The sequence below is a fragment of the Equus quagga genome, chromosome 20 (genome assembly GCF_021613505.1).
Source record: "Equus quagga isolate Etosha38 chromosome 20, UCLA_HA_Equagga_1.0, whole genome shotgun sequence".
Taxonomy (NCBI): domain Eukaryota; kingdom Metazoa; phylum Chordata; class Mammalia; order Perissodactyla; family Equidae; genus Equus; species Equus quagga.
In genome coordinates, this window is record NC_060286.1 from 10,578,417 (window position 1) to 10,599,306 (window position 20,890).

The 20,890-nt window shown below is 55.8% G+C and overlaps 1 protein-coding gene across 1 annotated transcript in view; it reads right to left on the reverse strand.

Moving 5' to 3' along the window:
- Positions 1–765: 765 nt before the first annotated feature.
- The window catches only part of SPTB (spectrin beta, erythrocytic), a 61,897-nt gene continuing 41,772 nt past the window's right edge, over positions 766–20,890 (reverse strand). Inside the window, exons 26-35 of the mRNA XM_046646939.1 lie at positions 20,067–20,311; positions 18,782–18,920; positions 18,242–18,326; positions 17,253–17,449; positions 16,898–16,947; positions 16,336–16,414; positions 6,840–7,102; positions 4,150–4,323; positions 3,848–3,890; positions 766–3,703 (exon numbers count right to left, since the gene is read on the reverse strand). Coding sequence (XP_046502895.1) covers positions 3,536–3,703; positions 3,848–3,890; positions 4,150–4,323; positions 6,840–7,102; positions 16,336–16,414; positions 16,898–16,947; positions 17,253–17,449; positions 18,242–18,326; positions 18,782–18,920; positions 20,067–20,311 — 1,443 coding nt within the window. The 3' untranslated portion in view covers positions 766–3,535. The remainder of the gene's footprint in view (positions 3,704–3,847; positions 3,891–4,149; positions 4,324–6,839; positions 7,103–16,335; positions 16,415–16,897; positions 16,948–17,252; positions 17,450–18,241; positions 18,327–18,781; positions 18,921–20,066; positions 20,312–20,890) is intronic.

A 20,890-nucleotide genomic window follows, 5' to 3' on the forward strand; every position in this document is an offset into this window, starting at 1 on the left:
TGTCCAGAGTCCCTGAGGAGAGAGCTGGCTCCCAGGCACGTCTCGAGTTACAACACTGAGGAACCACAAACGCACTGGAGTGAGAGTCCAGAGACCCAGCTGCTGGTCCTAGCCCTGCCATTAACTAGCTGGGTCACCTAAACGCTTGCTTTGTCCTCATCTATAAATTGAAGGAGATGGATGAGTCACTGCTTCTCAAACTGCTTGACTCAGACTCTTTGGGGGGTGGGGCCTGGGAAGTGGCAGTGAACACCTCCCCTGGGTGATCCTTACACAACCACCTAGGTGTGTCTGAGAACCTTGGACCAGCTCAGTGGTTCTCACTGACTGCCCGTTAGAAAGAATCATCAGGGCCTCAAGGGAACCTTTCAAAAAAATGGCGATGCTTAGATTCTATCCAACACGACCAACTGACATCGCCCCTCGGGAGATGAATCCCAGGCGTGGGGATTCTGGGGATTCTGATGTCCACTGAGGCCCGAGCTCTCCGTCCTGAGCTCCGTGGGAAAAGGCCTGCGGCAGGCCTTCAAGATGGCTAACTACATGAAAGAGCAAGCTTTCCCAGGGTCTCAGCTGAGACGTGGGGCCTGGGTGCTGGCAGACAGGTCCTGTGAGACTCCTGGGGACAAGCCAGAGAGTCTGGCTGGCCTTCTGTCTCTGTGGTGGTCCTGTGAGCACAGATTCCCTCCTTGCTCGCTCAACTAGCCTTCCTTGGCCTAGTTCAAAGGGAAACAAGGCTAGTGGAATAAGAAACTGAGAGAAATATGTAGCGTTATTGATTTATTAGAAAAACTAGTAACTGGGTTTCCTCTGGTTGGTGGAAGCACATTTGAGCAGGTGGAGGACAGGCCCGGCCGGCCCCAGGGCCAGCCCCAGATTGCATGGTCTGTGCCCTACAGAGTTGCAGTCCTCTGCAGCCACCTCCTCCCTTGCATCCTCCCTGAGCTTGCTTGTCCAAGGGACTGAGCCCTGTGGTCCTCTGGATCTCTGCTCCCTCCACTGAAGGGAGGTGGGAGAGCCAGGACCAGCCTCGGGGACCCCAGTTGCCCTCCAATAGGCAGGAAGGAGGAGTGGCGGGGTGGGGAAGCAGAGCCTTCCACAGGCTGCCTGTTATGGGTGCTGGAGGCGGTGGGAAGCCCATGGACCCTCCACACCCACCTCAGCCAGAGTGAGTTGAGGCCAGGGGACAAAGGGGAAGGGGAGAGGGAAGGACTGCCTGACCATGCCCAGAAGGAGCTTCCTCTAAACTGCCCTGGGGAGGAAGTCTGGTATGCTGGTGTGGACTGGAGCTGTGTCGGCCTGTTTGGGAATACTGCTGAAGACTGCAAAATAGAAAATGTAAGGAGGACAAAGAGAAACTTTGGCAGAGCACTTAGCCCCCGTGTGGCACAGAGTCTCCCCACGTTGGGCGCCTGTGGTCTCAGTCCGGTTGGTTGAGCGTCTTGGGGCCTGTGTGATGGGGGGGGGCGGGGGGATGCATGGGGAGCTGGCAACAGGTAGTGGGTCACATGCAGCTGGCTGCCCTTGCCCAGCCCAGGGCCCTGGCTTGGGGAAATCCTAACTCTTCCTTTGGGCCCTTTCATTCTTGGGTCTGTGGAGTTGCTGGAAAGTCCTCACTTCAGGTGCAACTTTGGCACACATGGAGGGGAGAGGGTGGCCCCTTGTCCCTTGGCTCCCTAAAGCCTGGCCCAGCGGAACAGTTGAGGGAGACACCTGCGACCGTTTGCTCTTCAGCAAGGACCGTACTATCTACCCTGGAGCAGGACATGCCCTCGGATGCACCAAAGGCCTTCTTTATTGCCTGGTGAGGACAGTCACCTCACTGCCCCTTTGGTTTCCCCAGGTCTAGAAAGAGGCTGGTGAATAGTATACACTACATTCCCTGTAGGTGCAAAGAGGGCTGTAGGGTTAGATGCAGAGGCTAAATGAAGACCCTGGCTCCAGAGGTGGGACCACCTGATCTGGGGATGTCAGGCTCCATTGGAGAAAAATGGTTCTCGTCTCCAGGAGTTGGCTTCACCTTGACGTGGGTTGACCTCCGAGCTGAGCCTGCGCTAAGGGCTCCTTGGAAGGCCTAGTAACTCTGGATGCCTACCGCTGTGGTTTCTTTTGGAGCCTCACCACTTCCCGAGGAATCACCTCAGTGTGCCTACGGCTCCCTCTCATGGGAAGGTGATGGGAAGAGCAACTGCAGGCCTCGGGGACCTTTATGGTCTCCCCAGGGGAAAATGTCTGCCACCCCAACTTGACCCCTTTTGGACCTAACCCCAGTTAAGATGCTGAGCTGGAGCTGTATTGCATTCAGAGTGGTGGGGGAAGATCCTTGTGGAACAAATGGTCGGTTCCCTCCAGAATTCTGGCCGCGGTAGCATGGGGAAGCCTGTCCCTGGGGATAGAGGTTGCAGGGCCCCTTTTGGATGTGCTTGGGGCTGGGGGGTGGTACGTGTCTGAAGACCTCTGTACCCATGTGATCCGCACCCCTCCTCCCCCATACCCAAGGCCAAGACCTTCAGGAGAAGCTGATCAAGGGGTGCCACACCTTCATGGCTCTGGCCCCGGCATTGTTCCAGCTGTCCAGGAGTTGTGTTACATGGGTGGCAATAGCTAGATGTGGCCACGTTTGCCACTCCAAGGTGGCAGGTCATAAACTTTGCTATTTGTCCAGCCAGTACCCTCAGATGGTACCAGCTACAGACAGGATGCCTTTGGCATTTGGCTTTGGGAGGTTTTCCTCCAGGTGCTGGGGTATCCATCTTGCATCTAGGGGTCCACTGTCTCCCTAAGGGGTCCTGGGTCCAAGTCGGCTATTGCTGGTTTGGCTGCTCTTGGGAGTAGGGGAGGGTCCCAGAGTGGAGAGGCAGAGCCTTGGGCAGTGTGACCTGCTACCTCCTTCAGGTCTGGGCCCTGAGCTCTGACGGTAGTTTTAAAAGAGGCGGCTGAGAGCTTACTGATCCTTCTACCACCTGTGGTGGGAGCAAAGGGGTGCCAGAGGCCCCTTGCAGTTAGGACCCACTGATGGTGGACGGTGCACCTCCCCCCCCATTTTTTTGGTGAGTGGAGGAGGGAGGAAAGGACGTGGTGGCCCCTGAGGTGAGAGCCCCAGTTCTAAGGAAGCCCAGTGGAGAGGAGGCCTGTTGTGTCCCCTCAGTCCCCGGCAGCCCCTGGCCCAGAGCTAGGTATCTGTGGGCCCACCTGAAGGCTCCTTCCTCATGCCCCTAAGCGGCAGGTCAGGCATTTCCAGTGTCCTCTTCCCTTTCCCTTTCCCTGGCTGTGGCCAAGAGGAAGGTGACCCCAAGCAAGACTCGCTTTGGGAGTGGACAGCGTCTGAGGAACCCCATCTTTTCCTCCAGCCTTTAGGGGGTCTCGGACTGGCACGCCCTCGGCTCGGGAGGTGGGGCGGGGGAGAGGAGGGCATGTGTCCCGAGACCTTTCCTGCTCCGTCCCTGGGCCTGGCCTCTGTGGGGAGCGGAGGGGCGCAGGAAGCCGAGCTGCCTCCACATGCCTGCGCCCCGCCCCCCGTGGGCGCCGCGAGGAACTACTTCTTTTTGGGGAAGAAGCTGAATCTCTTCTCCTTGTCCTTCTTGCCAAGGCTGGCGTCAGGACCGGCGAGGGAGGGCAGGGGGAGGCTCTGTGCCTTGACGCGGATGCTCTGCGACTCGTTGATGGCTGTGCTCACACCCTGCAGCCAGGACAGCATCTCCTCCTGCAGGGCGGGAAGGTCAGGGCCCCTCAAAGGATGGGGACCCCTGGGACTACCTGTTCTGGGGGAGCCTTGAGATCAGGTGGCTTGGGTATCCTCCACCAGCCCCTTTGTTGGTACGGTCTGGGCTTGGACTCTTACACTTACCTCATCCTTGCCATGGAAGAGCCACTCGCTGCCATTGCTCAGCCTAGGGGGACAAAGGGTCTCCTGTCATGTGGCCACCTCTGGAGCCCTCTGCCTGAACACAGGGCTGGCTCTGATCCCACAGCCTCCTAAGCCCCCAGAAGCCCAGCACCTTCTGAGAAAGGTAAAAATCTGGACCATCGGCCTGTTTGATTTGAAAAATCCCTGAGGAGAAACCCAGGCCTGGAGCTGGTTCTTTGTAATGGGCCACTAATGCCAAATCCAGCCCCCAGGGAAGGGGCGGTGCACAGGAGGGGCCTCACCTCAGCTTGAAGACGTGCTTCTTCTTCTTGTAGTTGGCAGCAATCTCACAGATGGCATGTCTCAGGGCCAGGGGCTCCTCCCCATGGTAGGGCACCCCCAGGGCCAGGTTCTTGGCATCCTTGTAGAAGGTCAGTTCGCTGTTCCTGAGCACACAGTACAGGTTGTTCCAGGACCTGCGAAGATGCAGACAGGCAGGTCACCCACAGTCCTGATACAGCATCTCTGTAATCAATTCCTATAGCTTTTCCATTTTTTCTATTCCATCATTTTTGCCTGATAAATAGTAACACATTTTACTGTAAAAAAAAAAAAAATTGGAAATTAAAATCATCTGCATGTAATTTCACTACCAAAAGTTAACTATTATTAACATTTTATGTATTTCTAGTCTCTTTTCTATTCACATATTCACATTTATAGCTAAAATTGGATTACACTATATAATCCATTTTTGTCTTGCTTTTAAGCTCAATACCATATCATGAGTATCCTGATATCCTCAAATATTTCTTGAAAATAATTTTGAATAGCTATATGGTATCCTATCATATACATATGTACTCCCTTTATTGGTGGACCTTATAATACTGGAAAATTTATCCACAATTTTTTTTTTTAAAGAAAGATTGGCCCTGAGCTAACATCTGTTGCCAGTGTGGTTTTTTTTTCCTTCTTCTCCCCAAAGCCCCCCAGTATGTAGTTGTATATTCTAGTTGTAGGTCCTTCTAGCTCTGCTATGTGGGACACCACCACTCCAAGGCTTGATGAATGGTGCTAGGTCCATACCCAGGATCCAAACTGGCAAAATCCTGGGCCGCCGAAGTGGAACGTATGAACTTAACCACTCGGCCGTGGGGCCAGCCCCTACCCACAATTTAAATAGCTATGTGATAAACATTCTTGTGCATAAATTTGCCTATAATTCTGATCTTACCTTGAGATCCATTTCTAGAAGTAGAATTATTGAGTCTAAGACCAACAGTGTAAACTTAACTTTTCAAAGATTTCCACAGCATTAGCATATTAGATTCTCACTACAGAGCTGTGAAGTGAATGGAGCAGGGTTTTGTTTTGGTGGTTGTTTTTTGTTCTGTTGCTGCTATATGCCCTGTGTACTGTACTAGCACTTTATTTATTTATTTATTTTTTTAAAGATTGGCACCTGAGCTAACATCTGTTGCCAATCTTTTTTTTTTTCTTCTCCCTGCCAAAGACCCCCGATACATAGTTGTGTATTTTTAGTTGTGGGTCCTTCTAGTGGTGGCATGTGGGACACTGCCTCAGCATGGCCTGATGAGCAGTGCCATGTCCGCGCCCAGGATCCGAACCAGTGAAACCCCAGGCAGCCAAAGTGGAGCTCGTGAACTTCACCACTGGGCCACAGAGCTGGCCCCTGTACTAGCACTTTTTAAAGAAACACATTTGTGCAAATCACGGCTCATCTCAACTGCTACGTTTGTGGAGAACAAGAAGCTCATAAGCTGATGTGCGCTGACGTGACTCCTTCACTGACAAATGGGAAGCACGTTGCACTTTCACAGTAATGAACGCTGAGGACCATTAAACTTCTCTTCCTCCTCCGTCTCCCTTCTCCCTCCCTCCCTTTTGAGGGCAGGCAGGTGGAGAACCAGTAGGGCACACAGGGAGGAGGACTGGAAGGTCAACAGAGAACATGACCCTACAAAGCCGGCTGCAGAGCCATTTTACAAAGCCCAGCTCGGGGTCCTTCCTCCAGCCCTCACCACCACCTTTGAGCTCGAGTAAGGTGGTTGCTAAGAAGGAGCAGGTCCTGGAGTTAAAATCCTGCCTTGGACAAATGACTTAACCTCTCTGAGAGTCTATTTCCCCGTCTGCAAAATGGAACCTCAATATCACGGGGTGGTTGTGAAGACTGTATGAGTCCTAACAATGCCTGGCCCATAGCAGGTGCTCAGTAAATGCTAGTTTCCCTATCCTGGTAGATTCTCCTTATAAGTAATAAACCCCTTTGGGTTGCTGGGCCCCCGAATTCATTTTTGGAATTTCAGATAGCTTTGTTGTGTCCCCCAGGACAGGCTCTGTGTGCTGCCAGTTGGCCTGGGAATATGGCTGCCCTGTTTTCCTGGGACCCTGGACTGCTGCCTGAGGCATCCCTGGGTGGACTGAACCCAAGGACACGACTGTCTCAGGGTCAGGGAAGGACACAGCTTCTGAACGAATTCCTCAGGGTCATAGAGTCACCTATGACAGCTCTGGGAGGGGCTTCCAGGAGGCATCTACAGGAACCCCTCCTCTCCTATTTTACAGCTGGGGAACCTGAGGCCCAGGTTGGTTAAAAAGTGAGAGTTGATTAAGGATGTGTTGTTAGTGCCGAGACCTACCTGTCTGTTACCCAGCCCTGGATAATAACAACTTCGCTAGTTCCTGCTCCGCCCTGGGCGTGCTGTCTGTACTGAAGGGGCTCTTATCATCCCCATTTCACAAATCGAGAAACCAACTTAGGCTGAATCACTTGTACAGGTCATGGGATTTGAACTCAGGACCAGAAGTGAAGCTAGGCTTTTCCCATCACGCCAAGTAGCCCTGGGCTGGCCCAGACCAGAGGCAGAGGGCACCCTCCCCCGCACAGAGCCATGTTGCCTAGGCTCTGTTGATGGAGAAGCCCCTAGGACCGCCCACCCCTCCCAACTGGGGCCCCTCGCCCACACACCTGTTGGATGCCTTCTTGTTGGGCCCCTCCAGGTCATGCTTGCGGCCCAGGTAGCCCTCCATCTGCACGCTGTGCCCGTGGTCCCGTTGGGCTGGCAGCGTCGTAGGCTCGTCGCCCTCGCTCAGAGGTGTGTCCAGGACCTTAAAGAGGGGCTCAGTGGCGGGCCTCTCATCCCCACCGGATTTCTCCTCCTGCCCTTCCTCCTGCTGCCCTGGGGGGGGTGGCGGCTGCAGGTCCTGAGGCCACTGCCTCTCTTCTTTCCCCTGCTCAGGGGCATATGGGAGGAGCACACCTTGCTGAGGGTTCAGACCCAGGGATGGCTGCTCAGCAGAACTGGGAAGTCAGCAGGCCCCCCCCCCCCCCCCCCCCCCCCCCCCCTGGTTCCCTTCTGCCTCGTGGCCCACCCTGGCTCTCGCTCGACTTGCCCGCTTCCCTAGACTCTGCCCGTATCTCTGCTCCATTCCCACCTCCCCCTCCAATCTAACACAGCAACAGAAGGTTCTGAGAGTGAGCTGAAGGGGCCCCAGTGAGATCTCCTGGGGTGGCAGGTTCAAATGCTGCTGGCAGAGCCCTGGCAGAACCCTGCACGGCTCCAGGCCCCAGCTCTGCTCCAGCCAGATGCTCTAACTCCAACTGAGTTACACGTGGGCTCTGGCAGGCTTTCATATGAAGAAAGGTTCTGCTGCTAAGACAGATTGAAAACACACTTGTGCTAGGGTGTTGAATGGGAGCTCTTCTGTCACCTTCCAATTGTGTTTAAAGCCTCTGTTCAAGCTAGGGCTGTGCAAGCTAAGGAGACCAGGCCCGAAGTCTGCCCCACCACCGTATAAAGGGAGACCCAGACCCTCCCAGCACCCCGGGGGAAGGCTGTGGCTTTGCCCTCCCTGCACCTCCCTGTGGAGGGCACGTGCTCCTGGCCCCGCCCAAGGCAAGTGAGGGGCCTACAGTCGAGCCATGCATGGTATGTCAGGAGCCCACGAGAAAGGAAGCAGACCTCCCCTTCCCCAGCTGGGCACCTCCTATGCAGACACCATGCTGATCTGCCCTTGTGTCTAATGCAGCAGAAGAAAGAGAGGACCGATCCAGGCAGCCAGCCTCCCACCGCTAGGTGGGGCAGGAAGGGATAAGTGTATAACCATCTGGCCAGAACCCCGCCCCAAAGGCCTGACTGCTGGGGACCTTACAGCATCAGTGGGAGGGGTCCTGTAGACCCCCAGGCAGGTCACACCTGGATGCCTGAAGGATGAAAGGCATCGACAGCTCAGGAGGACCAGAGCCACCTCAGCCAGTAAAGAGACACTGCCCCTTTTTCTACTCCCTACTCCCTGCCCCAACAACTGAAGATGGAGGCCCAGAAGAATGCCGGGGAGGGTCAAAAGAGACCATGTGCTCTCCATTGTGGGTCCTTCAGACCACGGGTCAGACCTCAAGTAGAGACGTGGAGGATGCAGGTACCATACTGGACATCAGATTGACGCTTTCAACTGAAACAGACTGTGTAGACTTTCAGTCTGCCCGAGATGGCATTAAGGAATGGGAAGGAAGGCTCAGTGGAGACAGGGGTTGGAAGAAAGATAGATGCTCATATTTGTAGCCCATCAAATTAGGACTGTTCAGTAAATAGGTTATAAGTTGGGGTTCCAGTAAGATCTCATTAAAAGAAAGGATAATGTAGCCGGTAAAGTTGAAAACCACTACCCTAGTCTAACACCTTCAATCTATGAGAAAGCCAATACTCAGAGAGGTTAAGTGACTTACCCAAGGTCACACAGCCAATGGGTATAGGAGGCAATTAAGAGCATGCATTCCAGAATTGGACAGAGCTGAGTTTTTATCACATCTTTAGGGCTCTCATCTTTTCCTGCCTAGAGCCCCTTGAGAGTTGTGGCTGGGCCACACTCATCTTTATGCCTCTTGCAGTGTTTGTATCTTTGAGTGTCTGCAATGAGCCAGCATTGGCCACAAGGATCTAGAGGCCCCAAAACCCTGCCTGGATTATCCTCTAGGAGGGAGGAACGGCAGGCATGGCAGGAATGGGGCTGGGAGCCAGTGGACCCAAGCAGGCCAACCCTCTGGCTTGGGGATAAAGGTCATGGAGGTGGATTGTCAATGCAGAAAGTGAAGCCTCTTCCCACCTGCCACCTCCCAGCCGGCTGGCTGCTTCTCCCGCTGATGGGCCAGAGTCCCTGCCCCTGCCTTGCCCTGGGGTCTCAGGGAAGGGGCAGTGGCAGACAAGGGCAGGGAAGCCCTGCAGACCCTCACAGCCATGTCTGCTCCTTTCCCCCAGCCTCCACCCTCGCGGGACTGGTTTTACTAGAGACCTGGTGCCCACATTTTCTTCCTATACTTTCACTTCCATTTTCCTTCCTTTCGAGAACTGTCCTCTGAAAATAAAGATGAGTTCTGCCAGGATTGCCCCCCAACTTAACGTCACCTTTCATCGGCTTCCTCCTGATGGGTACCTGACCCACATTCCCTGGCAGGGCCATTCGAAGGCCACGGCCAGCATGACTGAAAGTTATATGGCTACACTGTGGGTTGGCTTTGGAAAATGGGAGGTTTCCAGTGTATACAAAGATTTCTTCTGTGCCCTTGACTGTTCACGGGGGGACAATTTAAAATGCCCCCTGTCCCCTCTACCCTGAAGGCCAAGGCCTGAGGAGGAGGGGTCAAGAATGGGGGTGGGAGTGGAGGAGTTTGGTGGCGGCTGCCCCTTCCCAGGCTCAGGGGTCAGGACTTCTCTTCCTCCCTGGGCTGGGGGAGGGGACACAGATGAGAAGATGGGGGCGTGCTTTGGGCAGGAGGGCCCTCCTTTCCCAGGCCCCAGGGTAAATATGCTTTGTGCTGTCTTCTGAGGGAGAGCTGGGGAAGAGAGGGCTAGAGCTGGGTTCCGCCCTGGAACCGTGCCACGCTCTGATACGGAGATGCTGAATGGCCAACAGGTGGATGGATTTGTGGACAGCAGAGGGCCAGGAAGGCACCGGCTGCTCGTGATGCTGTGGGGGCCGGCAGGTTCTGCCAAAAGGCCTTGGATGGATGAGATGATCTACGAGCCCCTCCTACCCTCCATGCCTAAGGCAGAGGGCCTGCTGCTTTAGCGCTCAGGTCATTGGGAAGAGGCGCAGGTTACACCTGCACTGCTAGGGGTACCCAGCCTGAAGTCATCACTCAGAGGAGCTGGGAGCACTCTGAAGGGGACAATCAAGCTACCTGGAGGAAATTATGGATGCCAGGCTGGGTGGCTGGGGAGTCTAATCCATAAGTGGGAGTGAGAGATGAGAGAGCATGGCCCAGCCTGGGGGGCTGGAGTAAGGGGAGGCTCACCTGCAGCGTGGGGCCAGGTTCCCTGGCTTGGGGAACAGGTGGGTGGGTGGGGGCGTCTGAGAGGAGGTTGTGTACGCTGGCTGCTGGGATCGTGATGTCAGAGGAGGGCAGGGGACAAGCAGCACTGGTGGTTTTTTGGGGGGACATTGGGAGGAAAGGGCACAGACAGGAGAGCCTTTAAGACCTCCCAGAATTACAGTCAAACAGGGAGAGGCCCCAGCTCCAGAAGCGGAGGATGGCCACCTTGGAGTCTTTGCAGGGTCCTGCCTTGCTAGGAAGCTGGCTTGGGCAGGAGAATAAGGCAGAGGGTTTGAGGGTCTCCTCCACAGAGGAGGTTCAAAAAGGGGAGGGAAGGGATGGGATCCCTGCATTTCTTCTCTGGTGTTGAAGGTGTACTTCCAGGCCCAACCAGCAGGTGGTGGAGGGGACGAAACACAGAGCTAACTCTCCAGCTCCCAGAGAAAAATAACCCGGCGGGTGACCAAAGGGTCTTTTGGAGGTTCTAGAAGATGCTCCGTGAACACAGATACATTAACAAGCAAGGAAACACAAGCGAGGGGCTCCTCCCTAAAGGAAATGTCCATAAGTGAGAACCAAGGCATGAGGATGTGTCCCAGAAAGAGACTGTTGTACCTTAGCTGTGTGGTGGTCTTGCCCACCTATCTCACAGCAAGGCGCGAGCCCGAGTGTGTGTGCAGGGATCTCCAGGGAGGGGCACTGCAGGAAGCTTGGTTTGGGAGACTTTGGCAACGGATGTTAAAATCCATACGGAGGATGTTGCTTTTAAGAGATGAAGCACTGCGGTGAGGGATGGAGAAATGAAGGGAAAAACGAAGACAAGTAAGCATCTACTAGGTGCCAGACGTTCCACCTCCATTCTCCCTTGCAGTCCTCACACCCTCTCTGCGAGGTGGGTATCATCACTGCCCCTATTTTACAGATGAGGGAATCGGGGTGTCAGGGAGAATGAGTAACTTACCACAGTCTAGTGAGTGGAAGGTTGAGGATGCTGCAAGTGGGTGGGTACTATTGCTCCAGAGGAAGGTACCCATCGGATGGGGCTCATGGTCTGAGACGAGCCCGGCTTGTGTAAGACACATGGCCGACTGGCTGAGGCAGCATGATTATGTCAGAGCCACACCGGAAGGGGCCGGAATTGGGGCTTGGGGCCAGACAAGATCTACTGCTAGACACCTTAGGCAACCAAATAGCACTGCGAGACTCGGGTGGGGGAAGCTGGCCACTTTTGCAGCCAAGAACATCTACCCTCCCCTGGCATCTGATGTCTGGGCTCTGGTTCTCTGGGTGAGAGGTGAGGGGGCTGTCAGCAGATGGCTTGGGAAGGCTGTTCAGAAGACAAGCATTTGCAAGAGAAGAAAAAGAGATGGTTTGTTGAGTTGAGAACGGCCAAAGAGATGAAGAGATGGCAACTTAGAGGCAGCAGAGACAAATGCCTGAAGAGAGAAGGGAGCAGCTGTTGCCCAACAAGAGGAAGAGCATGGGAGGAGCTGTGTCTGGAGCAGGCAGTGAGGGGTCCCTAGGGTTGGTGGCAGGCAGGGTGAGGGGCTCTCACAAGAAGTGAGATGGGGAAGCACGGTGGCTCAACACTGTGCCCCAGGGGGCAGCTGTCTGCGATGACAACTGGGGAACCAGGGAACACAATGGGAGGGGACACAGAGCAGAAGGCCACCAGGTAAGGTGAATGAGGGGGAGTGTGTGTGGGGGGGTCCCCTCCAACAGGGAGGAGGAGATCTGGTCCACCGCCATCACAGGGGAGAGGAGAATGAGGCTTCCTTGGGAGCCATCTTCACCATTCCCACCACTGGTGTGGGCTCTTCAGGTCCCTGTCCTGGAGGAGCTTGTGGCTGCTGGATCCCTTGCTGACCCTGAGCCAGCCACTCATCATTAGAAGGACTAAAAATAGTTAGAAAACACTGACTCGCCCATCCAGATCCACTACCAAATGGTCAAGTTGGCAGCTCCGCAATGCCTCCAATGTTAACTGAGTCCCATCCTGACTCCATCAGTAACTGGGATGCTCTGAAACACAGCTTGGAAGAAGGAACTTAGGAGAAGCCTTTGGAGCAGTGGGCCAGGAAGACCACATCTGACCACAGCAAAGAGAGCTGGGCACACCCAGCAGTGGACAGATGTCCACAAAGAGCCTAGAGCGGGTTTCCCTGGAGAGCCTGCAGTACCAGGGCACGGGGGCCAGACTGCAGGCAGACCCGCCCCTGCCGCGCTGACTCAGGCATCCTGCAGAGACAGGGACACGCCCAGGTTAAGGGGAAAACTGACGTTCTTTCCAGGCCAGGTCTGCTCATTACGAACAAATACACGATTTGCATTTGCTGCAAAACGCCTGAGACAGCAGCCCAGCTCAGCCTCCCAGGAGGAGGGAGGAAGGACGGGGCCAGCTTGCTCAGGCAAGAAGAAACACAGCTGCTGCCTCCACACCCACATCCCTTCCATCCAGGGACGTCAGAGCCCTGCCGCTGGACGCTGATTAAAGCTCCCGTCTGCCAGCAAGGCTGCCGCTGGCGGGAGTTACCCAGGTTGCCAAGAAGATGACAGCAGCTGTCTGCAAGCTCAGGGCCCGCTTAGCCCCTGGGGCACCCTCCCTTACATTCGCCAGTGCTGGTTACCTCCCCAAAGCCACAGAAACCTCTAAGACTACGGAACGGAGAGGCAAGGGACCTGGGAGTCTTGACTCCCCATGTGCATCCCCAGTGAGGCATCCAGTCCTCTCTCCGGGGAGCCAGGTGCAGGCAGTCTTGGGGGGTCACGGTGAGAGTGATGTCTGAGCGTGGGGCTTAGGTAAGAGTTTTCCCTGACAATCTGATGATGAATGGCACCCAGGCAGCTGCTTTCTGGAGTGGCCTCGCACCCCAGGGTCCCCCCTGCACCACAGACTGGATCTAGCCTTGAGGCCTGGAGGCAGACAGGGCATGATTGCCCCCAACCACTAACCCTGAAGACAGACTCTTGTTGTCATAGCCCCTAAGAGCACCAATCCGTTTCAAGGATGTCACTCTAGTTGTCACAGCAGCCCTGCCGGGAGAATTCCTAGAGCTGGCCCCACTTCCCACCCGGAAGCCAGGAACTAGACACAGTGCACAGAAGACAGCCCAGGTCTGCCCGCTGGGGACCCTGAAGGCGGGGGTGACTTGCATCCTCTGCAACACGTTTCTTCTCTGCGAAGTCAACCTCAACATCTCATGACAAATGCAACACTGGGGGTTCTGAGGCACCCAGAGCCTGGAAGATGGGGACGCATGGCAGGACCGCCAAGCCCTTCCCAGAGCCACACCAGGATAGAGGGGAGACACATAAGGTGGAGGACGTTGGGGTGAGGATGCCCCAGGCACTGAGAGGAAGGAGAATGGCTCCGCCTGCTGCCAGGCCCCTTCCAGTACCAGGGGGCCACCTTCAGGGCCCTGACCTCGGCAGGAGCCGTGGCCCACCCCTGCCTCTCTTCCCCAAACAGGATGAACACCCAGCCCTCTGCCTCTTCTTCCCCATCTGCAGCCTCACAGCAGCTGGCACCTGACAAAGGAGCCAGGTTTCTTTGAGCTAAGGACTCAGGATGAGATGAGAGGGATAACCACCCCTCCCACCCCTCCCTTGATTCAGGGAGATTGTTGACATGCAGGAACGTTCTGGACTTTCTGTAATCCTGCAGAGAGGGTTTTATAAGGACAAGGAGACTGAGGAGGATCAGGTGGTTTATCTAAAATCATGGAGGAAGGTTCCGGCAGAATTAAGGATTAGAACTCAGTGTCCTGACTCCCACATCTGCCTTTTGTAATACCTCATTTCTTCTGCTTGGCCTCACAGGCACTTACCTGCATGAATGGGTTAGTTTCTACCAGAACATGCTCTAATGTGGAAAGGTCAGAGGTGAGGGAGGCAACGAATTAGACAACGATGTGCTTGGGGAGAAGACCAGTGCAGGGAACAAGGCTCCAGTCCCTGCGTGTACCCACGTGAGCATGCACACACCGGGCCAGGAGGACGGGCAGGGCCTGGAGGGTGGCCCCCAGTGGTGTGCAGTCTAGACAGGGGTCTGGGTGTCTGGTCCACTCCCGTCTGTTCCCCAAGCAGGAAGCTGGCATGCAGTAGTGATGGGTTTCACAGGAAGCAGCACTGCATGGGTCTATGCTACGGGGCACCGACACCAGACCACACACGTGGGACAGCAGGAGAGCCACCGTCAGTAATTCAGCCCTACCCCGGGAGGAGGCGCAGCAGCCAGCCGGCTCTTCCTGGGGGAGGCCTGTGGTTTCTGTAAAGGTTTCCCAGCCTGCATGGGACCCATTCATATCAAAGACCAAGCGGGTATCATACCCTCCCTTGGAGTTTTGTGGATCCTCATGAAAACTCAACAAAGGGCTCAGAAAGGAGCAGCAGCAGGAACCTGTTTCCACAAGGCCATGGGCCTGGTGGGCATCCGATTCGCCATCTGGTTTCTTCCTGGTACCAGGCACAGGCCAGTTTTCCCATCTGGTGGAGTGGCTGGCTCCCTGGGAAGGGTCTCAAAGCGGGGCTCACTCCCTCCTTTCAGGCAGATACTCAGGTCCAATCAAATTTTATTCCCCCCAAACCCAGTGACATTCAGGTGTTGGATGGAGGCGGCTCTGATGCACACGTAATTACATTTGACAGACATACATGACAATGACACAAACAATGGATGGAATTGCTCAGGTGGTCACAAAGGAGCCCGCAGACCCGGGACACCACTGCACGCAGACACACAGGATGCACAGCCGAAGCACAGGTGGGGGCGGGAGGCAGGGATGGTCCCAGCCCCAGTGTCCGCAGTCCATGCCAGCCCCCAGAGTTGTCTCTCCTTCCGGCGGGGGCTGTTGCTGGGGAAAAGGGGCTGGGACAAAGTCCACCAGAGACCCCCACATGTGACGATGAGAGCTTCAGAGGGAACTTCTGGGAGAGATGGTCCAGTGGAGCCCAGGACTGCCCTCTGCTGGACCTGAAGGGCTGGTGCAGCTCAGAAAGGGAGGCTCTGGCCAGGCTCGAGGTGGCAGAGAGAGCTCAGAGTGTGTGGGAGTGTGGTGTGAGTGTGCATGCGTGTCACTCTCAGAAGTGTCAGAAGGGCTGAAATCTGAACCTGACAGGGATTCTGCACAGGAAATGCTCACTGTATGCGCATTTTTCTGGGGTGGTTGGTGTACCAGAAATTTCCTCCTAGTGTATACAACCTCCCTAAACACCCAAAGGTTCAGGTGAGCTTGCCTGGGCCCCTGGAGAGGTGAGGCACATGCAGGATGAAGCCATGCAAGGCACATGCTGAATTCTTGCTGTCTTCTCAGTCAGCAACTCCCCTGGGCATTTCCCGAATACCTGGGTTACAGCCTCCCAGGCCCCCTGCACAGACCCCCTGGGTCCTTTTAACTAAGGGACCACATGAAGCCATATACCCCAGGCCTCTGGCAGCTGGTCTGTGTTGGGTCCCTCCCTCCCCTCCCCTCAGCCAGGACTCTGCCACACCCTCCTTTTCTACAAGCTGGGGGGACTGGCCCTGTGACAGAAGCCCTGGGCTCTCCCTGACTCGTGCGGGGCTCCTTCAAGTCTGTTCTTGCCTCAGCACCAGCTGCATATCCAAACTCACTGCCCCACAGGCATCAGGCCGGGACGAGGCGAAGAGGAGGGGCTCTGCACAGGAGGCACGGATCTGCTGGAGGGGGGCTGTCCCCACTTCACTGCCCTAAACGCCTGAAGCGGGGGCAGGCGAGGGGACAGTCTATTTGTGAGGGTGCGAGTGTGTGTGTAGGGGGTACTGTGTTAAGGACGGAGTGAGAGGGAAGGTGGGAAAAGGGACAGTGTATACAACGAATCAGCCCTGTATAAACTGCTTCCCCTGACGTGGAGGGTGATGTCTTTATACAATAAAACTTATTAGACTAGATAAAACCAAACTAAGAGAGTCACGTCACTGGGCGGGCCTGTTAGTTTCTTCTGGGTGGAAGGGGGAGAGGAATTACTCTTGGAGTTAGGAAAACCTAAGTAAAAAGGAAGACGGATGGGAAGGAGTCTGGGGGGCGGGGCGGCACGTGTCCGTCCTGGCCTTCCGCCCTGGTTGAGCCTAGTCGGGATGAGACTACTCTGGCAGCAGCGAACCCAAGGAACTAGACAACTGGGACATGAAACTGACCGGGGACGTTCTCTCAGTGGCCGCATGATGGGGACCTCGGGGAGCCTCCCCTGCTGTCTCGCCTTCCTCCTCTTGAGGCCTATGGAAGACAAGGTGCCTTTAGAAAAACAAGCACCTCCCGAGGCCAGTGCCCATCTCCAAGGCCCGGCTTCCCCCTCTCACCCCAGGGGAGCACGGACCTCCTGCCCAGGCCTCCCGCCAGCCTGGCAGGAATTTAGCAAGGAGCCGCTTAATCTGCCTCGATCTGAGAAGTTAAGGCAGAAGCTTCAGAAAGGGACATGGCTCCATGCAGAACGGCCTCTGGGGCACGTGTTCAGGCGGTGCCCAGAGCGGGAGACAATTCTGCAGCAGTGGATGTATGGGAAATAAAAGCCCCTCTCCGCTCTCAAGCTCCAGACACTGGATTTCTCTGACTAGTGGCCCAGTGTGAGAGGTCACCTGTGTATTGTTCAAACATCAGGGGGCCTGTTTCTGAGTATGGGCGCCCTCCTCCGCCTGCCCCCCACTCCCCGCCTTGGCAGAGTGCTCCCGCGAAGCCACCGCCTGGCACTCCCACACTCACCCAGTCTCCTCCGCAGGTCTCGGTGGGGTCTGGAGTTCTTTTAGCTCAAGCTAGAGGAGGAAAAGGCCGAGGGGCTCAGAGTGGCCACGAGGGGAGCCTGCTCTCAGACAAGCTTTCTCTAGATGGCTCCCAGCACCTGACGTACCCTGGTGTTTGTTCCTTTTGGAATTACCTCCTTTTGTCTCCTTTTTGCATTTGAAGGTCAGTACTTTCTCTCTCTCCTATTTCCTTCCCTCTCTCCCCCTTTGCCAAGCCTTTTACCCCGTCCATCCGTAGGCGCCAAATAATGGGCTGAGAGTTCTGGACTTGAGAGACCCCCAAGGCGAGGCTGCCACCGCCCTGAGCCCCAGCTCACCGTGGTGGGCTTCTCCAGGGCCGCAAAGCGCTCCGCCCAGCTGGCTGTGGACTTCTCAAAAGCCTCATGCCTCCTGATGAGCTTCTCCACACTGTCCACCGTGTGTCCAAAGTCCCGGCTGGCCAGGTAGGGCTCCTGGGCGATGAGCCACGCCTCAGCCACGGAGGCGTCCCTCGAGAACTGGCACACTTCCAGCACTGCCAAGAGAACAAGCCACAGACCCACCCAAAGGCCCAGGGGTCTGTTAGCACCCGGAGCTAACAGCAGCTCCTGCTGGGACCTCAGGGGCCACTCAGTAGACAGACACAGAGCTGGCGGTTAGGGAAGAGGCCCGCACAGGTGTCCCTGAATCATGTGGACACCCTGCTCAGTGGTGACCTGCTGCCTGAGGCCCCTCCATCACCAAGTGGGCCCTACCTCATGTTCACCAAGAGCTATAGTTTAAAAACATGCTAATTAGAACAAACGCTATTCTGAAAACAAAATGCAGTTTAGATGTACGCCTTTGAGGAGAGCTTTCTCCTCAGCCCTTGGCTATCTCTCATAATTGTGTGTGAGCAGCCATGGCGCCAGCCCCTGCCTTCGTGGCTCAGAGCTCTGACCTGAGTGGTGGGATTTCCTCCACCTCTCCTGGGCCTCCAGCTGCAGAGCAGAGAGCTCCTTCCACCTGACACACCTCAGACCAAACATCTGGGATGCCCCTGACCCCTCCTCAGGCTGCAGCTCTACAGGGATGCCAGCCCTTCATCGGGAGGGGGGGAGCAGAAGGATGGAAGGCGGGCAGGGCGCAGGTGCGCTGGCTGGTTAGAGGTGGGCTTTCAGCAGTGTGTGTGCGGACCCTGAGGCCCTGGGCCCCCAAGCTCTGCTGACCAGTGCGCGGGGGCTCTTCTCCAGGCAGCAGTGAAAATCCACCACCTTGGGACATCACCGCACCCCCAGCAGGGGTCCAGCCCTGCCCCCAGGTTCCCCAGCTTCCAGGCTGCACTCACACAGGCAGAGCCGCTCCCAGCGGGCCTTCCACTTCTCCATCATCTCCTCCCTCCTGGACACCACCTGCTGCCTCTTCTCTCTGATCTGCGGGGAGGAAGGGGGAAATCTCAGGTTTTGGTACCCCCCCCCCCCCCGTCTGAGGTGGTGGGCACGGGGGTCCTGCAAAGTCTGGGCTCGGTCACACAGACCTAACTTTCAAGCCTTGGCCCTGCCACTTGCCACCTGTGTAGCCTTAGGCAAATCATTTAACCTCTCTGAGGCATGTGTGCCTCACCTGGAAGTGGATTTGGCCAGCTCCAAAGCACGCACACGTGTGGGCGTTAGACAGGCTATGAGTCTGCTCTCCCCACTAAGCGGGCAGCTCCTTGGGGGTGGGGGGGGTTGGTGGAGCTCTAATTCTCAGGCCTGCACACAGTCCACAAGTGAAGGACAGGTGAGCGCCCTCGGAGAAACCACAGCTCCCTTCCAGGAAGCCGTCTGGCCTGGCCAGAGGGGCAAGCACCTGGAGGAGGCTGGCCTCTGTCCCGCCGTCCCCTCACCTCGTCCGAGGCCTGGTGCTGCCGCTGCAGCAGGGACTCTCCGAGCTCCAGGCAGGCGCTGAAGTTCTTGCTCCGGGTTTCGATCTCTGCCTTGATGCCCTCGTGGTACTTCTTGAGCAGTTCCACTGAGGAAACATCCCTGGCGGGGAGGGAGTTTGGGGAAGGAGGAAACTCTGGGTCACTCTGGCCTGCTAGATGCCACGTCCTGATCAGAGGGGCCCACCCCCACCTGCCTGGAGTCTGACCCCAAGCCCTCCTCTCTGGCCAGCCAGGGAGTCCTCTGCCGGCCCTGCCCCAGCAACAACACTGATGCCCCAGTGTCTTCCATTGGTCAGTGGCCAGGGCATGGACAGGGGGTGCAGGGACTCCAAAAGAGGCCTGGGAATGTTATTTGGCAATACAAAGGAAGGAAGTACTGGCCCATGCTACAACATGGATGAGCCCTGAAAAGATTATGCCAAGCGAAAGAAGCCAGTCACAAAAGAGCACGTATTACATGATGCTATTCAAATGAAAAGTCCAGAATAGGCAAATCTAGAGAGACGAAAAACAGATTAGTGGTTGCCAGGGGCTGGGAGAGGGGCGGGGATGGGGATGATGACAGCTAAGGGGTACAGGGTTTCTTTCTAGGCTGATGAAAATCTTCTAAACTTAGATTGTGGTAATGGCTCTACAATTGAATATACGAAAACCCACTGGATGGTCCATTTTAAACGGCTGACTTGTATGGTTGTGAATTATATTTCCATAAAGATGTTGAATATAAAGCTTGGCCATCAGGACAGGCACCCTCAGGGCAGAGAGACAGAGATGGGCCAGCAATAGTTGCTAAGATGATGCAAAATGCGTAGAGAGCTCTGGCTCTTGCCGAGGCTGTCCCCACCTCTCATGGACAATGAGCTCCTTCTTGAGTTTTGGGGGAATGGCCCCCTACATCCCAGTGCTGGGGGAAGAGTGATCAGTCTCAGACCTGCCCAGTTCTGGATGTGTGAACTGCTTATTTTCACTGACAACCATGGTCATTGCTCCCACTGTAGAATCTGAATGACAGATGTCTTTCTCGCCATGCTCAGGACTCCCTTCACTCTTAAATGGTTGGTCCTCCCAGCAGAAGCTGAGCCACTCAGTTTCTGCCTGGACCCAGCCTCTGGTGCCCCCCAGGGATTCCTGTGCACCCACAGTCCAGGACCGTCCCTCCAGGGCGGAGCCCCAGTGCAGCACCCTGGTCTGCCAGCCTCTGGGACAATGTGGCTGAATGTTGCTGCCTTGAGGATGTCCCCCTCACCTGGGCCTCTCCTGGGTCTCGATCTGCCGGATGATGCTCTCCATCCAGGAGAAGAGGTCTCGGACCATGCTGAAGAAGCGGAATTTGTCCGCAGTGTCCACCAGCTGGGTGCGGCGCCCGGTACAGGCCTCGAGCAGTGCCTGCCACGCGGCAGACACTTCCTGCTCCTTGTACTGGATGGCGTCTGCCTTCTCCCCAGCATAGGCTGTCTGCAGGTGGGTGGCCACGTCCTGGAACTGCTGTACCTGTGGTGGGGTAAAACTGGACGTTGTTCCCAGGCAGACATGTCTTGGGCCTCTGATGGGTGAGGAGTCTATCTCCTCCTGGCCTCTCCCACCCAGGGCACTAGTGGATCTTCAGACTCCCACCCAGTGGTGCTGAGGGACAAGGTGCCTTGCTTTGGCACCTCTGCTGACCCAAGGCACCCCTGGGGCCTTGAAGTGGATTTGGGAGTGAGAAGGACTCTGTGCTCTTTGATCTCCTCAGAAGTATGACAGTTAAGTGTAGCTACGTACCAGACACTGTTCTAAACACTTTCTATTTATTAGCTCTCTCCCTCTTTACAACAATTCCACGAAAGAGGTACTACTATTACCCCTGTTTTTGAGATGAGAAAACTGAGGCACAAGAGACCCAGTGACTGGCCATGGTCACTCACACTAGTAGAGGGGCGCAGCTGCGACTGGAACCCTGCACTGAGTGCCTGTCCTCAATCACTGTGCATGCTGCCTCTCCAAGGAGGGGGCTGTCCCAGACCCCCTGTTTAGGGGTGGCCCCAGGGCAATGAAACCTCCTTCCTGAGACCTCAGTGGGGCTATCCCTGC